General features: G+C 43.0%; 1 protein-coding gene across 1 annotated transcript in view; it reads right to left on the reverse strand.

The window, feature by feature from the left end:
* LOC144954958 (vesicle-associated membrane protein 8-like) overlaps nt 1–13,513 on the reverse strand; it is a 14,738-nt gene extending 1,225 nt beyond the window's left edge. The window contains exons 1-2 of the mRNA XM_078885327.1: nt 13,459–13,513; nt 2,908–3,012 (exon numbers count right to left, since the gene is read on the reverse strand). Of these exons, the coding sequence (XP_078741453.1) occupies nt 2,908–2,991 (84 nt within the window). The 5' untranslated portion in view covers nt 2,992–3,012; nt 13,459–13,513. The remainder of the gene's footprint in view (nt 1–2,907; nt 3,013–13,458) is intronic.
* Nucleotides 13,514–18,141: the final 4,628 nt, after the last annotated feature.

Consider the following 18,141-nt stretch of genomic DNA (forward strand, 5'->3'; position numbering starts at 1 on the left):
CATCATCAACAACATCAACAACATCAACATCAACAACAACATCAACAACATCAACAACATCAACAACATCAACATCATCAACATCAACAACATCAACAACAACATCAACATCAACAACATCAACAACATCAACATCAACATCATCAACAACAACATCAACATCAACAACATCAACAACAACATCAACATCATCAACAACATCAACAACATCAACATCATCAACAACATCATCAACAACATTAACAACAACATCAACATCATCAACAACATCAACAACATCAACAACAACATCAACAACATCAACATCAACAACAACATCAACATCAACAACATCAACAACAACATCAACATCATCAACAACATCAACAACATCATCAACAACATCATCAACATCAACATCAACAACAACATCAACATCAACAACATCATCATCATCACCATCAACATCACCAACATCATCACCACCATCAACAACATCACCACCACCATCACCACCACCACCATCACTACCACCACCACCACCATCACCACCATCACTACCACCATCACCACCATCCCCATCACCACCATCACCACCATCACCACCATCACTACCACCATCACCACCATCCCCATCACCACCATCACCACCATCATCACCACCACCATCACCACCATCACCACCATCACTACCACCATCACCACCATCCCCATCACCACCATCACCACCATCATCACAACCACCATCACCACCATCACCACCATCACTACCACCATCACTACCACCATCACTACCACCATCACTACCACCATCACCACCATCCCCATCACCACCATCACCACCATCATCACCACCACCATCACCACCATCACCACCATCACTACCACCATCACCACCATCACTACCACCATCACCACCATCACCACCATCACCACCATCACCACCATCACCACCATCACTACCACCATCACCACCATCCCCATCACCACCATCACCACCATCATCACCACCACCATCACCACCATCACCACCATCACCACCATCCCCATCACCACCATCACCACCATCATCACCACCACCATCACCACCATCACTACCACCATCACTACCACCATCACTACCACCATCACCACCATCACCACCATCACTACCACCATCACCACCATCCCCATCACCACCATCACCACCACCATCACCACCATCACCACCATCACTACCACCATCACCACCATCACCACCATCACTACCACCATCACCACCATCACCACCACCACCACCATCACCGCCATCACCACCATCACCACCATCACCACCACCACCATCACCACCATCCCCATCACCACCATCACCACCATCATCACCACCACCATCACCACCATCACTACCACCATCACCACCATCACCACCATCACCACCATCACTATCACCATCACCACCATCCCCATCACCACCATCACCACCATCATCACCACCACCATCACCACCATCACCATCACCACCATCCCCATCACCATCATCACCACCACCATCACCACCATCACCACCATCACTACCATCACTACCACCATCACCACCACCATCACCACCATCACCATCACCATCACCACCATCCCCATCACCATCATCACCACCACCATCACCATCATCACCACCACCATCACCACCATCACCACCATCACCACCATCACCATCACCACCATCACCACCATCATCACCACCATCACCACCACCACCATCACCACCATCACCGCCATCACCACCATCACCACCATCACCATCACCACCATCACTACCACCATCACCACCATCACTACCACCATCACCACCATCACCACCATCACTACCACCATCACCACCATCCCCATCACCACCATCACCACCATCATCACCACCACCACCATCACCACCATCACCACCATCACTACCACCATCACCACCATCACCACCACCACCATCACCACCATCACCGCCATCACCACCATCACCACCATCACCACCATCACTACCACCATCACCACCATCACCACCACCACCATCACCACCATCACCACCATCACCACCACCACCATCACCACCATCACCGCCATCACCGCCATCACCACCACCACCATCACCACCATCACCACCATCACCACCATCACCACCATCACCATCACCACCATCACCACCATCACCACCATCACCACCACCACCACCATCACCGCCATCACCGCCATCACCACCACCACCATCACCACCATCACCGCCATCACCACCATCACCACCATCACCATCACCACCATCACCACCATCACCATCATCACCACCACTACCACCATCACCACCACCACCACCACCATCACCACCACCATCACCACCATCACCACCACTACCACCATCATCACCACCACCATCACCACCATCACCACCATCACCACCATCACCACCATCACCACCACTACCACCATCATCACCACCACCATCACCACCACCATCACCACCATCACCACCATCACCACCACTACCACCATCATCACCACCACCATCACCATCACCACCATCACCACCATCACCACCATCACCACCACCACCACCATCACCACCACCATCACCACCATCACCACCATCACCACCACTACCACCATCATCACCACCACCATCACCATCACCACCATCACCACCACCACCACCATCACCACCACCATCACCACCATCACCACCATCACCACCACTACCACCATCATCACCACCACCATCACCACCACCACCACCATCACCACCACCATCACCACCATCACCACCATCACCACCACTACCACCATCATCACCACCACTACCACCATCATCACCACCACCATCACCACCATCACCACCACCATCACCACCACCATCACCACCATCACCATCACCACCATCACCACCATCCCCATCACCATCACCACCATCACCGTGTTCTGTAGTTCCAGCGTTTTGTCCACTAAGTCGTCCAGACGCTCGCCCCGCTGGAGGACTTTCTCCACATTGTCCACCATCACCCCCTTCACTCCCTCCACCTGCGCCACACACACACAGTCGTCCATCAGTAGTCCACCATCAGTAGTCAACCACACACACACAGAGGGCGTGGCCTCGCTTAGTGGGTGTGGCCTCGCTTAGGGGGCGTGGTCTCGCTTAGGGGGCGTGGCCTCGCTTAGCGGGCGTGGCCTCGCTTAGTGGGTGTGGCCTCGCTTAGGGGGCGTGGCCTCGCTTAGCGGGCGTGGCCTCGCTTAGGGGGCGTGGCCTCGCTTAGTGGGCGTGGCCTCGCTTGGTGGGCGTGGCCTCGCTTAGTGGGCGTGGCCTCGCTTAGGGGGCGTGGCCTCGCTTAGGGGGCGTCGCCTCGCTGAGGGGTGTGTGTCCTCACGGAGGAGGGCGTGGCTTCACTGAGAGGGGCGTGGCCTCGCCGAGGGGGCGTGGCCTCGCGTAGGGGGCGTGGCCTCGCTTAGGGGGAGTGTCTTCACTGAGGGGGCGTGTCTTCACTGAGGGGGAGTGTCTTCACTGAGGGGCGTGTCTTCACTGAGGGGGCGTGTCTTCACTGAGGGGGAGTGTCTTCACTGAGGGGCGTGTCTTCACTGAGGGGGCGTGTCTTCACTGAGGGGGCGTGTCTTCACTGAGGGGGCGTGTCTTCACTGAGGGGGCGTGTCTTCACTGAGGGGGCGTGTCTTCACTGAGGGGGCGTGGCCTCACTGAAGGGGAGTGTCTTCACTGAGGGGGCGTGTCTTCACTGAGGGGGTGTGTCTTCACTGAGGGGGCGTGTCTTCACTGAGGGGGCGTGTCTTCACTGAGGGGGCGTGTCTTCACTGAGGGGGCGTGGCCTCACTGAAGGGGAGTGTCTTCAATGAGGGGGCGTGTCTTCACTGAGGGGGCGTGGCTTCAATAGTTAATAGTTTTATTTTAATAACATTTTTATTTTATTTTATTTAGTTTAATTTTATTGTTTAATTTATTGTTTCATTTTAATTTCATTTTATTTTTAGTTTAATTTTATTATGTTTTATTTTTATCATTTTATTTTAATTTTATTATATTTTTTATTATTTTATTATTTCCCTTCTACGTGGCGACTTTACCGAAAGAACCAAGAAGATGAATCCCTGCTGCTGCTGCTGCAGTCACGAAAGACGCTTTAAATCGAAATTGAATTCTCTGCTTAAGTTTAATTTGTCTTCATCTGACTCACTGCTTTATGAGACCTCCTTTGCCAGTAGCACAATATAAGAAGAGGTTTTCCCACCTTTTTTTGGCTACAAAACAGGTGTTAAGGTTCGATTTAAAGCTTTCCTGACTGCAGATCTTAAGGTGTTTAAACACCGAACTGAGACCTTTAGCAAGGATTCATGTTCTTAGGTTTTTCGGTAAAGTCACGTAGGTAAAACATTTAAATTTAATAAAAGTAAAATAAAAATCACGACGTCGTGTTTTTTATTTTACTTTTATTAAATTTAAAATAAAAATCACGACGTCGTGATTTTTATTTTAAATTTAATAAAAGTGAAATAAAAAACACGACGTCGTGATTTTCATTTTAAATTTAATAAAAGTAAAATAAAAAATCACGACGTCGTGATTTTCATTTTAAATTTAATAAAAGTAAAATAAAAATCACGACGTCGTGATTTTTATTTTAAATTTAAGTAAAATAAAAATCACGACGTCGTGATTTTTATTTTAAATTTAAGTAAAATAAAAAAACACGACGTCATGATTTTTATTTTAAATTTAAGTAAAATAAAAATCACGACGTCGTGATTTTTATTTTAAATTTAATAAAAGTAAAATAAAAAACACGACGTCGTGATTTTCATTTTAAATTTAATAAAAGTAAAATAAAAATCACGACGTCGTGATTTTTATTTTAAATTTAATAAAAGTAAAATAAAAAATCACGACGTCGTGATTTTCATTTTAAATTTAATAAAAGTAAAATAAAAATCACGACGTCGTGATTTTTATTTTAAATTTAAGTAAAATAAAAATCACGACGTCGTGATTTTTATTTTAAATTTAAGTAAAATAAAAAAACACGACGTCGTGATTTTTATTATAATAAATTTTAATGTTTTACCTGTTTTGTTGCCATAGAAAAGGGGAAAACCTATTATCATATTTTGGTAAAGGAGGTCCCATGATGAATTTAGTTATCTTCTTTGCCCGTTAGTTAGTGCTAGTTAGTCTAACTAGTTAGTGTGGCTAGTCTAACTAGTTAGTGCTAGTTAGTCTAACTAGTTAGTGCTAGTTAGTCTAACTAGTTAGTGTGGCTAGTCTAACTAGTTAGTGTGACTAGTTAGTGACCTGTATAACTATACTAGTCTAACTAGTTAGTGCTAGTTAGTCTAACTAGTTAGTGTGACTAGTTAGTGACCTGTATAACTATACTAGTCTAACTAGTTAGTGTGGCTAGTCTAACTAGTTAGTGCTAGTTAGTCTAACTAGTTAGTGTGACTAGTCTAACTAGTTAGTGCTAGTTAGTCTAACTAGTTAGTGTGACTAGTCTAACTAGTTAGTGCTAGTTAGTCTAACTAGTTAGTGTGGCTAGTCTAACTAGTTAGTGCTAGTTAGTCTAACTAGTTAGTGTGACTAGTCTAACTAGTTAGTGCTAGTTAGTCTAACTAGTTAGTGTGACTAGTCTAACTAGTTAGTGCTAGTTAGTCTAACTAGTTAGTGTGACTAGTCTAACTAGTTAGTGCTAGTTAGTCTAACTAGTTAGTGTGACTAGTCTAACTAGTTAGTGCTAGTTAGTCTAACTAGTTAGTGTGACTAGTCTAACTAGTTAGTGTGACTAGTCTAACTAGTTAGTGAGACTAGTCTAACTAGTTAGTGTGGCTAGTCTAACTAGTTAGTGTGGCTAGTCTAACTAGTTAGTGTGACTAGTCTAACTAGTTAGTGTGGCTAGTCTAACTAGTTAGTGTGACTAGTCTAACTAGTTAGTGAGACTAGTCTAACTAGTTAGTGTGGCTAGTCTAACTAGTTAGTGTGACTAGTCTAACTAGTTAGTGAGACTAGTCTAACTAGTTAGTGAGACTAGTCTAACTAGTTAGTGAGACTAGTCTAACTAGTTAGTGTGACTAGTCTAACTAGTTAGTGTGACTAGTCTAACTAGTTAGTGTGACTAGTCTAACTAGTTAGTGAGACTAGTCTAACTAGTTAGTGAGACTAGTCTAACTAGTTAGTGTGACTAGTCTAACTAGTTAGTGTGACTAGTCTAACTAGTTAGTGAGACTAGTCTAACTAGTTAGTGTGGCTAGTCTAACTAGTTAGTGTGACTAGTCTAACTAGTTAGTGAGACTAGTCTAACTAGTTAGTGAGACTAGTCTAACTAGTTAGTGTGACTAGTCTAACTAGTTAGTGTGACTAGTCTAACTAGTTAGTGTGACTAGTCTAACTAGTTAGTGTGACTAGTCTAACTAGTTAGTGAGACTAGTCTAACTAGTTAGTGAGACTAGTCTAACTAGTTAGTGTGGCTAGTCTAACTAGTTAGTGTGGCTAGTCTAACTAGTTAGTGTGGCTAGTCTAACTAGTTAGTGTGGCTAGTCTAACTAGTTAGTGAGACTAGTCTAACTAGTTAGTGTGGCTAGTCTAACTAGTTAGTGAGACTAGTCTAACTAGTTAGTGTGGCTAGTCTAACTAGTTAGTGTGGCTAGTCTAACTAGTTAGTGTGACTAGTCTAACTAGTTAGTGAGACTAGTCTAACTAGTTAGTGAGACTAGTCTAACTAGTTAGTGAGACTAGTCTAACTAGTTAGTGTGACTAGTCTAACTAGTTAGTGTGGCTAGTCTAACTAGTTAGTGTGACTAGTCTAACTAGTTAGTGTGACTAGTCTAACTAGTTAGTGTGGCTAGTCTAACTAGTTAGTGTGACTAGTCTAACTAGTTAGTGAGACTAGTCTAACTAGTTAGTGTGACTAGTCTAACTAGTTAGTGTGGCTAGTCTAACTAGTTAGTGTGACTAGTCTAACTAGTTAGTGTGACTAGTCTAACTAGTTAGTGTGACTAGTCTAACTAGTTAGTGTGGCTAGTCTAACTAGTTAGTGTGGCTAGTCTAACTAGTTAGTGTGACTAGTCTAACTAGTTAGTGTGACTAGTCTAACTAGTTAGTGTGGCTAGTCTAACTAGTTAGTGAGACTAGTCTAACTAGTTAGTGTGGCTAGTCTAACTAGTTAGTGTGGCTAGTCTAACTAGTTAGTGTGGCTAGTCTAACTAGTTAGTGAGACTAGTCTAACTAGTTAGTGTGACTAGTCTAACTAGTTAGTGTGGCTAGTCTAACTAGTTAGTGAGACTAGTCTAACTAGTTAGTGTGACTAGTCTAACTAGTTAGTGAGACTAGTCTAACTAGTTAGTGAGACTAGTCTAACTAGTTAGTGTGACTAGTCTAACTAGTTAGTGAGACTAGTCTAACTAGTTAGTGTGACTAGTCTAACTAGTTAGTGAGACTAGTCTAACTAGTTAGTGTGACTAGTCTAACTAGTTAGTGAGACTAGTCTAACTAGTTAGTGTGACTAGTCTAACTAGTTAGTGTGGCTAGTCTAACTAGTTAGTGAGGCTAGTCTAACTAGTTAGTGTGGCTAGTCTAACTAGTTAGTGAGACTAGTCTAACTAGTTAGTGAGACTAGTCTAACTAGTTAGTGAGACTAGTCTAACTAGTTAGTGTGACTAGTCTAACTAGTTAGTGTGACTAGTCTAACTAGTTAGTGTGGCTAGTCTAACTAGTTAGTGAGACTAGTCTAACTAGTTAGTGAGACTAGTCTAACTAGTTAGTGAGACTAGTCTAACTAGTTAGTGTGACTAGTCTAACTAGTTAGTGTGGCTAGTCTAACTAGTTAGTGTGGCTAGTCTAACTAGTTAGTGTGGCTAGTCTAACTAGTTAGTGAGACTAGTCTAACTAGTTAGTGAGACTAGTCTAACTAGTTAGTGTGACTAGTCTAACTAGTTAGTGAGACTAGTCTAACTAGTTAGTGAGACTAGTCTAACTAGTTAGTGAGACTAGTCTAACTAGTTAGTGTGGCTAGTCTAACTAGTTAGTGAGACTAGTCTAACTAGTTAGTGAGACTAGTCTAACTAGTTAGTGAGACTAGTCTAACTAGTTAGTGTGACTAGTCTAACTAGTTAGTGTGACTAGTCTAACTAGTTAGTGTGGCTAGTCTAACTAGTTAGTGAGGCTAGTCTAACTAGTTAGTGTGGCTAGTCTAACTAGTTAGTGTGGCTAGTCTAACTAGTTAGTGTGACTAGTCTAACTAGTTAGTGAGACTAGTCTAACTAGTTAGTGTGGCTAGTCTAACTAGTTAGTGTGACTAGTCTAACTAGTTAGTGTGGCTAGTCTAACTAGTTAGTGTGGCTAGTCTAACTAGTCAGTGAGACTAGTCTAACTAGTTAGTGTGACTAGTCTAACTAGTTAGTGTGACTAGTCTAACTAGTTAGTGTGGCTAGTCTAACTAGTTAGTGTGACTAGTCTAACTAGTTAGTGTGGCTAGTCTAACTAGTTAGTGTGGCTAGTCTAACTAGTTAGTGAGACTAGTCTAACTAGTTAGTGTGACTAGTCTAACTAGTTAGTGTGACTAGTCTAACTAGTTAGTGAGACTAGTCTAACTAGTTAGTGTGACTAGTCTAACTAGTTAGTGTGACTAGTCTAACTAGTTAGTGAGACTAGTCTAACTAGTTAGTGAGACTAGTCTAACTAGTTAGTGTGACTAGTCTAACTAGTTAGTGAGACTAGTCTAACTAGTTAGTGAGACTAGTCTAACTAGTTAGTGTGGCTAGTCTAACTAGTTAGTGAGACTAGTCTAACTAGTTAGTGAGACTAGTCTAACTAGTTAGTGTGACTAGTCTAACTAGTTAGTGTGACTAGTCTAACTAGTTAGTGTGACTAGTCTAACTAGTTAGTGTGACTAGTCTAACTAGTTAGTGTGACTAGTCTAACTAGTTAGTGAGACTAGTCTAACTAGTTAGTGAGACTAGTCTAACTAGTTAGTGTGACTAGTCTAACTAGTTAGTGAGGCTAGTCTAACTAGTTAGTGAGACTAGTCTAACTAGTTAGTGAGACTAGTCTAACTAGTTAGTGTGACTAGTCTAACTAGTTAGTGAGACTAGTCTAACTAGTTAGTGTGGCTAGTCTAACTAGTTAGTGTGACTAGTCTAACTAGTTAGTGTGACTAGTCTAACTAGTTAGTGTGACTAGTCTAACTAGTTAGTGTGACTAGTCTAACTAGTTAGTGAGACTAGTCTAACTAGTTAGTGTGACTAGTCTAACTAGTTAGTGAGGCTAGTCTAACTAGTTAGTGTGACTAGTCTAACTAGTTAGTGTGGCTAGTCTAACTAGTTAGTGAGACTAGTCTAACTAGTTAGTGAGACTAGTCTAACTAGTTAGTGAGACTAGTCTAACTAGTTAGTGTGACTAGTCTAACTAGTTAGTGAGACTAGTCTAACTAGTTAGTGAGACTAGTCTAACTAGTTAGTGAGACTAGTCTAACTAGTTAGTGAGACTAGTCTAACTAGTTAGTGAGACTAGTCTAACTAGTTAGTGAGACTAGTCTAACTAGTTAGTGTGACTAGTCTAACTAGTTAGTGAGACTAGTCTAACTAGTTAGTGAGACTAGTCTAACTAGTTAGTGTGACTAGTCTAACTAGTTAGTGTGACTAGTCTAACTAGTTAGTGTGACTAGTCTAACTAGTTAGTGTGGCTAGTCTAACTAGTTAGTGAGACTAGTCTAACTAGTTAGTGTGACTAGTCTAACTAGTTAGTGTGACTAGTCTAACTAGTTAGTGTGACTAGTCTAACTAGTTAGTGAGACTAGTCTAACTAGTTAGTGTGGCTAGTCTAACTAGTTAGTGAGACTAGTCTAACTAGTTAGTGTGGCTAGTCTAACTAGTTAGTGTGACTAGTCTAACTAGTTAGTGTGGCTAGTCTAACTAGTTAGTGTGACTAGTCTAACTAGTTAGTGAGACTAGTCTAACTAGTTAGTGAGACTAGTCTAACTAGTTAGTGAGACTAGTCTAACTAGTTAGTGTGGCTAGTCTAACTAGTTAGTGTGGCTAGTCTAACTAGTTAGTGTGGCTAGTCTAACTAGTTAGTGTGGCTAGTCTAACTAGTTAGTGAGACTAGTCTAACTAGTTAGTGAGACTAGTCTAACTAGTTAGTGTGACTAGTCTAACTAGTTAGTGTGGCTAGTCTAACTAGTTAGTGTGGCTAGTCTAACTAGTTAGTGTGGCTAGTCTAACTAGTTAGTGAGACTAGTCTAACTAGTTAGTGTGACTAGTCTAACTAGTTAGTGAGACTAGTCTAACTAGTTAGTGTGGCTAGTCTAACTAGTTAGTGTGACTAGTCTAACTAGTTAGTGTGGCTAGTCTAACTAGTTAGTGTGGCTAGTCTAACTAGTTAGTGTGGCTAGTCTAACTAGTTAGTGTGGCTAGTCTAACTAGTTAGTGTGACTTGTCTAACTAGTTAGTGTGACTAGTCTAACTAGTTAGTGTGGCTAGTCTAACTAGTTAGTGTGGCTAGTCTAACTAGTTAGTGTGACTAGTCTAACTAGTTAGTGTGGCTAGTCTAACTAGTTAGTGAGACTAGTCTAACTAGTTAGTGTGGCTAGTCTAACTAGTTAGAGTGGCTAGTCTAACTAGTTAGTGTGGCTAGTCTAACTAGTTAGTTGTCTAACTAGTTAGTGAGACTAGTCTAACTAGTTAGTGAGACTAGTCTAACTAGTTAGTGTGACTAGTCTAACTAGTTAGTGTGACTAGTCTAACTAGTTAGTGAGACTAGTCTAACTAGTTAGTGTGACTAGTCTAACTAGTTAGTGTGGCTAGTCTAACTAGTTAGTTGTCTAACTAGTTAGTTGTCTAACTAGTTGTCTAACTAGTTAGTTGTCTAACTAGTTAGTTGTCTAACTAGTTGTCTAACTAGTTGTCTAACTAGTTAGTTGTCTAACTAGTTGTCTAACTAGTTAGTTGTCTAACTAGTTGTCTAACTAGTTAGTTGTCTAACTAGTTAGTTGTCTAACTAGTTGTCTAACTAGTTGTCTAACTAGTTAGTTGTCTAACTAGTTGTCTAACTAGTTAGTTGTCTAACTAGTTGTCTAACTAGTTAGTTGTCTAACTAGTTGTCTAACTAGTTAGTTGTCTAACTAGTTAGTTGTTTAACTAGTTGTCTAACTAGTTGTCTAACTAGTTAGTTGTCTAACTAGTTGTCTAACTAGTTAGTTGTCTAACTAGTTGTCTAACTAGTTGTCTAACTAGTTGTCTAACTAGTTGTCTAACTAGTTAGTTGTCTAACTAGTTGTCTAACTAGTTAGTTGTCTAACTAGTTCTCTAACTAGTTAGTTGTCTAACTAGTTAGTTGTTTAACTAGTTGTCTAACTAGTTGTCTAACTAGTTAGTTGTCTAACTAGTTGTCTAACTAGTTAGTTGTCTAACTAGTTGTCTAACTAGTTAGTTGTCTAACTAGTTGTCTAACTAGTTGTCTAACTAGTTAGTTGTCTAACTAGTTGTCTAACTAGTTAGTTGTCTAACTAGTTGTCTAACTAGTTAGTTGTCTAACTAGTTGTCTAACTAGTTAGTTGTCTAACTAGTTGTCTAACTAGTTGTCTAACTAGTTAGTTGTCTAACTAGTTGTCTAACTAGTTAGTTGTCTAACTAGTTATCTAACTAGTTAGTTGTCTAACTAGTTGTCTAACTAGTTGTCTAACTAGTTAGTTGTCTAACTAGTTGTCTAACTAGTTGTCTAACTAGTTGTCTAACTAGTTAGTTGTCTAACTAGTTGTCTAACTAGTTAGTTGTCTAACTAGTTGTCTAACTAGTTAGTTGTCTAACTAGTTGTCTAACTAGTTAGTTGTCTAACTAGTTGTCTAACTAGTTGTCTAACTAGTTAGTTGTCTAACTAGTTCTCTAACTAGTTAGTTGTCTAACTAGTTAGTTGTTTAACTAGTTGTCTAACTAGTTGTCTAACTAGTTAGTTGTCTAACTAGTTGTCTAACTAGTTAGTTGTCTAACTAGTTGTCTAACTAGTTAGTTGTCTAACTAGTTGTCTAACTAGTTGTCTAACTAGTTAGTTGTCTAACTAGTTGTCTAACTAGTTAGTTGTCTAACTAGTTGTCTAACTAGTTAGTTGTCTAACTAGTTGTCTAACTAGTTAGTTGTCTAACTAGTTGTCTAACTAGTTAGTTGTCTAACTAGTTGTCTAACTAGTTGTCTAACTAGTTAGTTGTCTAACTAGTTGTCTAACTAGTTAGTTGTCTAACTAGTTATCTAACTAGTTAGTTGTCTAACTAGTTGTCTAACTAGTTAGTTGTCTAACTAGTTGTCTAACTAGTTGTCTAACTAGTTGTCTAACTAGTTGTCTAACTAGTTAGTTGTCTAACTAGTTGTCTAACTAGTTAGTTGTCTAACTAGTTATCTAACTAGTTAGTTGTCTAACTAGTTGTCTAACTAGTTGTCTAACTAGTTAGTTGTCTAACTAGTTGTCTAACTAGTTGTCTAACTAGTTAGTTGTCTAACTAGTTGTCTAACTAGTTGTCTAACTAGTTGTCTAACTAGTTAGTTGTCTAACTAGTTGTCTAACTAGTTAGTTGTCTAACTAGTTATCTAACTAGTTAGTTGTCTAACTAGTTGTCTAACTAGTTGTCTAACTAGTTAGTTGTCTAACTAGTTGTCTAACTAGTTGTCTAACTAGTTAGTTGTCTAACTAGTTGTCTAACTAGTTAGTTGTCTAACTAGTTATCTAACTAGTTAGTTGTCTAACTAGTTGTCTAACTAGTTGTCTAACTAGTTAGTTGTCTAACTAGTTGTCTAACTAGTTGTCTAACTAGTTAGTTGTCTAACTAGTTGTCTAACTAGTTGTCTAACTAGTTGTCTAACTAGTTAGTTGTCTAACTAGTTGTCTAACTAGTTAGTTGTCTAACTAGTTATCTAACTAGTTAGTTGTCTAACTAGTTGTCTAACTAGTTGTCTAACTAGTTAGTTGTCTAACTAGTTGTCTAACTAGTTGTCTAACTAGTTGTCTAACTAGTTGTCTAACTAGTTAGTTGTCTAACTAGTTGTCTAACTAGTTGTCTAACTAGTTAGTTGTCTAACTAGTTGTCTAACTAGTTGTCTAACTAGTTGTCTAACTAGTTAGTTGTCTAACTAGTTGTCTAACTAGTTAGTTGTCTAACTAGTTATCTAACTAGTTAGTTGTCTAACTAGTTGTCTAACTAGTTGTCTAACTAGTTAGTTGTCTAACTAGTTGTCTAACTAGTTGTCTAACTAGTTGTCTAACTAGTTAGTTGTCTAACTAGTTGTCTAACTAGTTGTCTAACTAGTTGTCTAACTAGTTAGTTGTCTAACTAGTTATCTAACTAGTTAGTTGTCTAACTAGTTGTCTAACTAGTTGTCTAACTAGTTAGTTGTCTAACTAGTTGTCTAACTAGTTGTCTAACTAGTTGTCTAACTAGTTAGTTGTCTAACTAGTTGTCTAACTAGTTGTCTAACTAGTTGTCTAACCTGTATGCGGAGTTCCTCCACTCTGGTTGCTGATCCAGCAGCTTGAGGTGGTGACGCCTCCTGCACAACCACCACAACCACCACAACCACCACAACCACAACTAGTCAACAACCACAACCACCACAACCACCACAACCACAACTAGTCAACAACCACAACCACCACAACCACCACAACCACAACTAGTCAACAACCACAACCACCACAACCACCACAACCACAACTAGTCAACAACCACAACCACCACAACCACCACAACCACCACTAGTCAACAACAACCACCACAACCACCACAACCACCACCACCACAACCACAACTAGTCATCAACAACAACCACCACAACCACCACAACCACCACCACCACAACCACCACCACCACAACTAGTCAACAACCACAACCACCACAACCACAACAACCACCACTAGTCAACAACAACCACCACAACCACCACTAGTCAACAACAACAACCACCACTAGTCAACAACAACAACCACCACTAGTCACCTACTGCAACCACCACTAGTCACCTACTGCAACCACCACTAGTCACCTACTGCAACCACCACTAGTCACCTACTGCAACCACCACTAGTCACCTACTGCAACCACCACTAGTCACCTACTGCAACCACCACTAGTCATCTACTGCAACCACCACTAGTCATCTACTGCAACCACCACTAGTCACCTACTGCAACCACCACTAGTCATCTACTGCAACCACCACTAGTCACCTACTGCAACCACCACTAGTCACCTACTGCAACCACCACTAGTCACCTACTGCAACCACCACTAGTCACCTACTGCAACCACCACTAGTCACCTACTGCAACCACCACTAGTCACCTACTGCAACCACCACTAGTCACCTACTGCAACCACCACTAGTCATCTACTGCAACCACCACGAGTCATCTACTGCAACCACCACTAGTCACCTACTGCAACCACCACTAGTCACCTACTGCAACCATCACTAGTCATCTACTGCAACCATCACTAGTCATCTACTGCAACCACCACTAGTCACCTACTGCAACCATCACTAGTCATCTACTGCAACCATCACTAGTCATCTACTGCAACCATCACTAGTCACCTACTGCAACCACCACTAGTCACCTACTGCAACCATCACTAGTCATCTACTGCAACCATCACTAGTCATCTACTGCAACCACCACTAGTCACCTACTGCAACCATCACTAGTCACCTACTGCAACCACCACTAGTCACCTACTGCAACCATCACTAGTCATCTACTACAACCACCACTAGTCACCTACTGCAACCACCACTAGTCACCTACTGCAACCACCACTAGTCATCTACTGCAACCACCACTAGTCACCTACTGCAACCACCACTAGTCATCTACTGCAACCATCACTAGTCATCTACTGCAACCATCACTAGTCATCTACTGCAACCATCACTAGTCATCTACTGCAACCACCACTAGTCAACTACTGCAACCACCACTAGTCACCTACTGCAACCACCACTAGTCACCTACTGCAACCACCACTAGTCACCTACTGCAACCACCACTAGTCATCTACTGCAACCACCACTAGTCACCTACTGCAACCACCACTAGTCACCTACTGCAACCACCACTAGTCACCTACTGCAACCACCACTAGTCATCTACTGCAACCACCACTAGTCACCTACTGCAACCACCACTAGTCATCTACTGCAACCACCACTAGTCACCTACTGCAACCACCACTAGTCACCTACTGCAACCACCACTAGTCACCTACTGCAACCACCACTAGTCACCTACTGCAACCACCACTAGTCACCTACTGCAACCACCACTAGTCATCTACTGCAACCACCACTAGTCACCTACTGCAACCACCACTAGTCACCTACTGCAACCACCACTAGTCACCTACTGCAACCACCACTAGTCACCTACTACAACCACCACTAGTCACCTACTGCAACCACCACTAGTCATCTACTGCAACCACCACTAGTCATCTACTGCAACCACCACTAGTCACCTACTGCAACCACCACTAGTCACCTACTGCAACCACCACTAGTCACCTACTGCAACCACCACTAGTCACCTACTGCAACCACCACTAGTCACCTACTGCAACCACCACTAGTCACCTACTGCAACCACCACTAGTCACCTACTGCAACCACCACTAGTCACCTACTGCAACCACCACTAGTCACCTACTGCAACCACCACTAGTCACCTACTGCAACCACCACTAGTCACCCACCTGCAACCACCACTAGTCACCTACTGCAACCACCACTAGTCACCTACTGCAACCACCACTAGTCACCTACTGCAACCACCACTAGTCACCTACTGCAACCACCACTAGTCACCTACTGCAACCACCACTAGTCACCTACTGCAACCACCACTAGTCACCTACTGCAACCACCACTAGTCACCTACTGCAACCACCACTAGTCATCTACTGCAACCACCACTAGTCACCTACTGCAACCACCACTAGTCATCTACTGCAACCACCACTAGTCACCTACTGCAACCACCACTAGTCACCTACTGCAACCACCACTAGTCACCTACTGCAACCACCACTAGTCACCTACTGCAACCACCACTAGTCACCTACTGCAACCACCACTAGTCACCTACTGCAACCACCACTAGTCACCTACTGCAACCACCACTAGTCACCTACTGCAACCACCACTAGTCACCTACTGCAACCACCACTAGTCACCTACTGCAACCACCACTAGTCACCTACTGCAACCACCACTAGTCACCTACTGCAACCACCACTAGTCATCTACTGCAACCACCACTAGTCACCTACTGCAACCACCACTAGTCATCTACTGCAACCACCACTAGTCACCTACTGCAACCACCACTAGTCACCTACTGCAACCACCACTAGTCACCTACTGCAACCACCACTAGTCACCTACTGCAACCACCACTAGTCACCTACTGCAACCACCACTAGTCACCTACTGCAACCACCACTAGTCACCTACTGCAACCACCACTAGTCACCTACTGCAACCACCACTAGTCATCTACTGCAACCACCACTAGTCACCTACTGCAACCACCACTAGTCACCTACTGCAACCACCACTAGTCATCTACTGCAACCACCACTAGTCACCTACTGCAACCACCACTAGTCACCTACTGCAACCACCACTAGTCACCTACTGCAACCACCACTAGTCACCTACTGCAACCACCACTAGTCACCTACTGCAACCACCACTAGTCACCTACTGCAACCACCACTAGTCATCTACTGCAACCACCACTAGTCACCTACTGCAACCACCACTAGTCACCTACTGCAACCACCACTAGTCACCTACTGCAACCACCACTAGTCACCTACTGCAACCACCACTAGTCACCTACTGCAACCACCACTAGTCACCTACTGCAACCACCACTAGTCACCTACTGCAACCACCACTAGTCACCTACTGCAACCACCACTAGTCACCTACTGCAACCACCACTAGTCACCTACTGCAACCACCACTAGTCACCTACTGCAACCACCACTAGTCACCTACTGCAACCACCACTAGTCACCTACTGCAACCACCACTAGTCACCTACTGCAACCACCACTAGTCACCTACTGCAACCACCACTAGTCACCTACTGCAACCACCACTAGTCACCTACTGCAACCACCACTAGTCACCTACTGCAACCACCACTAGTCACCTACTGCAACCACCACTAGTCACCTACTGCAACCACCACTAGTCACCTACTGCAACCACCACTAGTCATCTACTGCAACCACCACTAGTCACCTACTGCAACCACCACTAGTCACCTACTGCAACCACCACTAGTCACCTACTGCAACCACCACTAGTCACCTACTGCAACCACCACTAGTCACCTACTGCAACCACCACTAGTCACCTACTGCAACCACCACTAGTCACCTACTGCAACCACCACTAGTCACCTACTGCAACCACCACTAGTCACCTACTGCAACCACCACTAGTCACCTACTGCAACCACCACTAGTCACCTACTGCAACCACCACTAGTCACCTACTGCAACCACCACTAGTCACCTACTGCAACCACCACTAGTCACCTACTGCAACCACCACTAGTCACCTACTGCAACCACCACTAGTCACCTACTGCAACCACCACTAGTCACCTACTGCAACCACCACTAGTCACCTACTGCAACCACCACTAGTCACCTACTGCAACCACCACTAGTCACCTACTGCAACCACCACTAGTCACCTACTGCAACCACCACTAGTCACCTACTGCAACCACCACTAGTCACCTACTGCAACCACCACTAGTCACCTACTGCAACCACCACTAGTCACCTACTGCAACCACCACTAGTCATCCTACTGCAACCACCACTAGTCACCTACTGCAACCACCACTAGTCACCTACTGCAACCACCACTAGTCACCTACTGCAACCACCACTAGTCACCTACTGCAACCACCACTAGTCACCTACTGCAACCACCACTAGTCACCTACTGCAACCACCACTAGTCATCTACTGCAACCACCACTAGACACCTACTGCTACCCACCACATAGTCACCTACTCTGCAACCACACTCGTCACCTACTGCAACCACCACTAGTCACCCTACTGCAACCACCAACTAGTCATCTACCT

This window comes from Lampetra fluviatilis, unplaced genomic scaffold (assembly GCF_964198595.1).
Source record: "Lampetra fluviatilis unplaced genomic scaffold, kcLamFluv1.1 SCAFFOLD_781, whole genome shotgun sequence".
In the NCBI taxonomy this organism is placed as follows: domain Eukaryota; kingdom Metazoa; phylum Chordata; class Hyperoartia; order Petromyzontiformes; family Petromyzontidae; genus Lampetra; species Lampetra fluviatilis.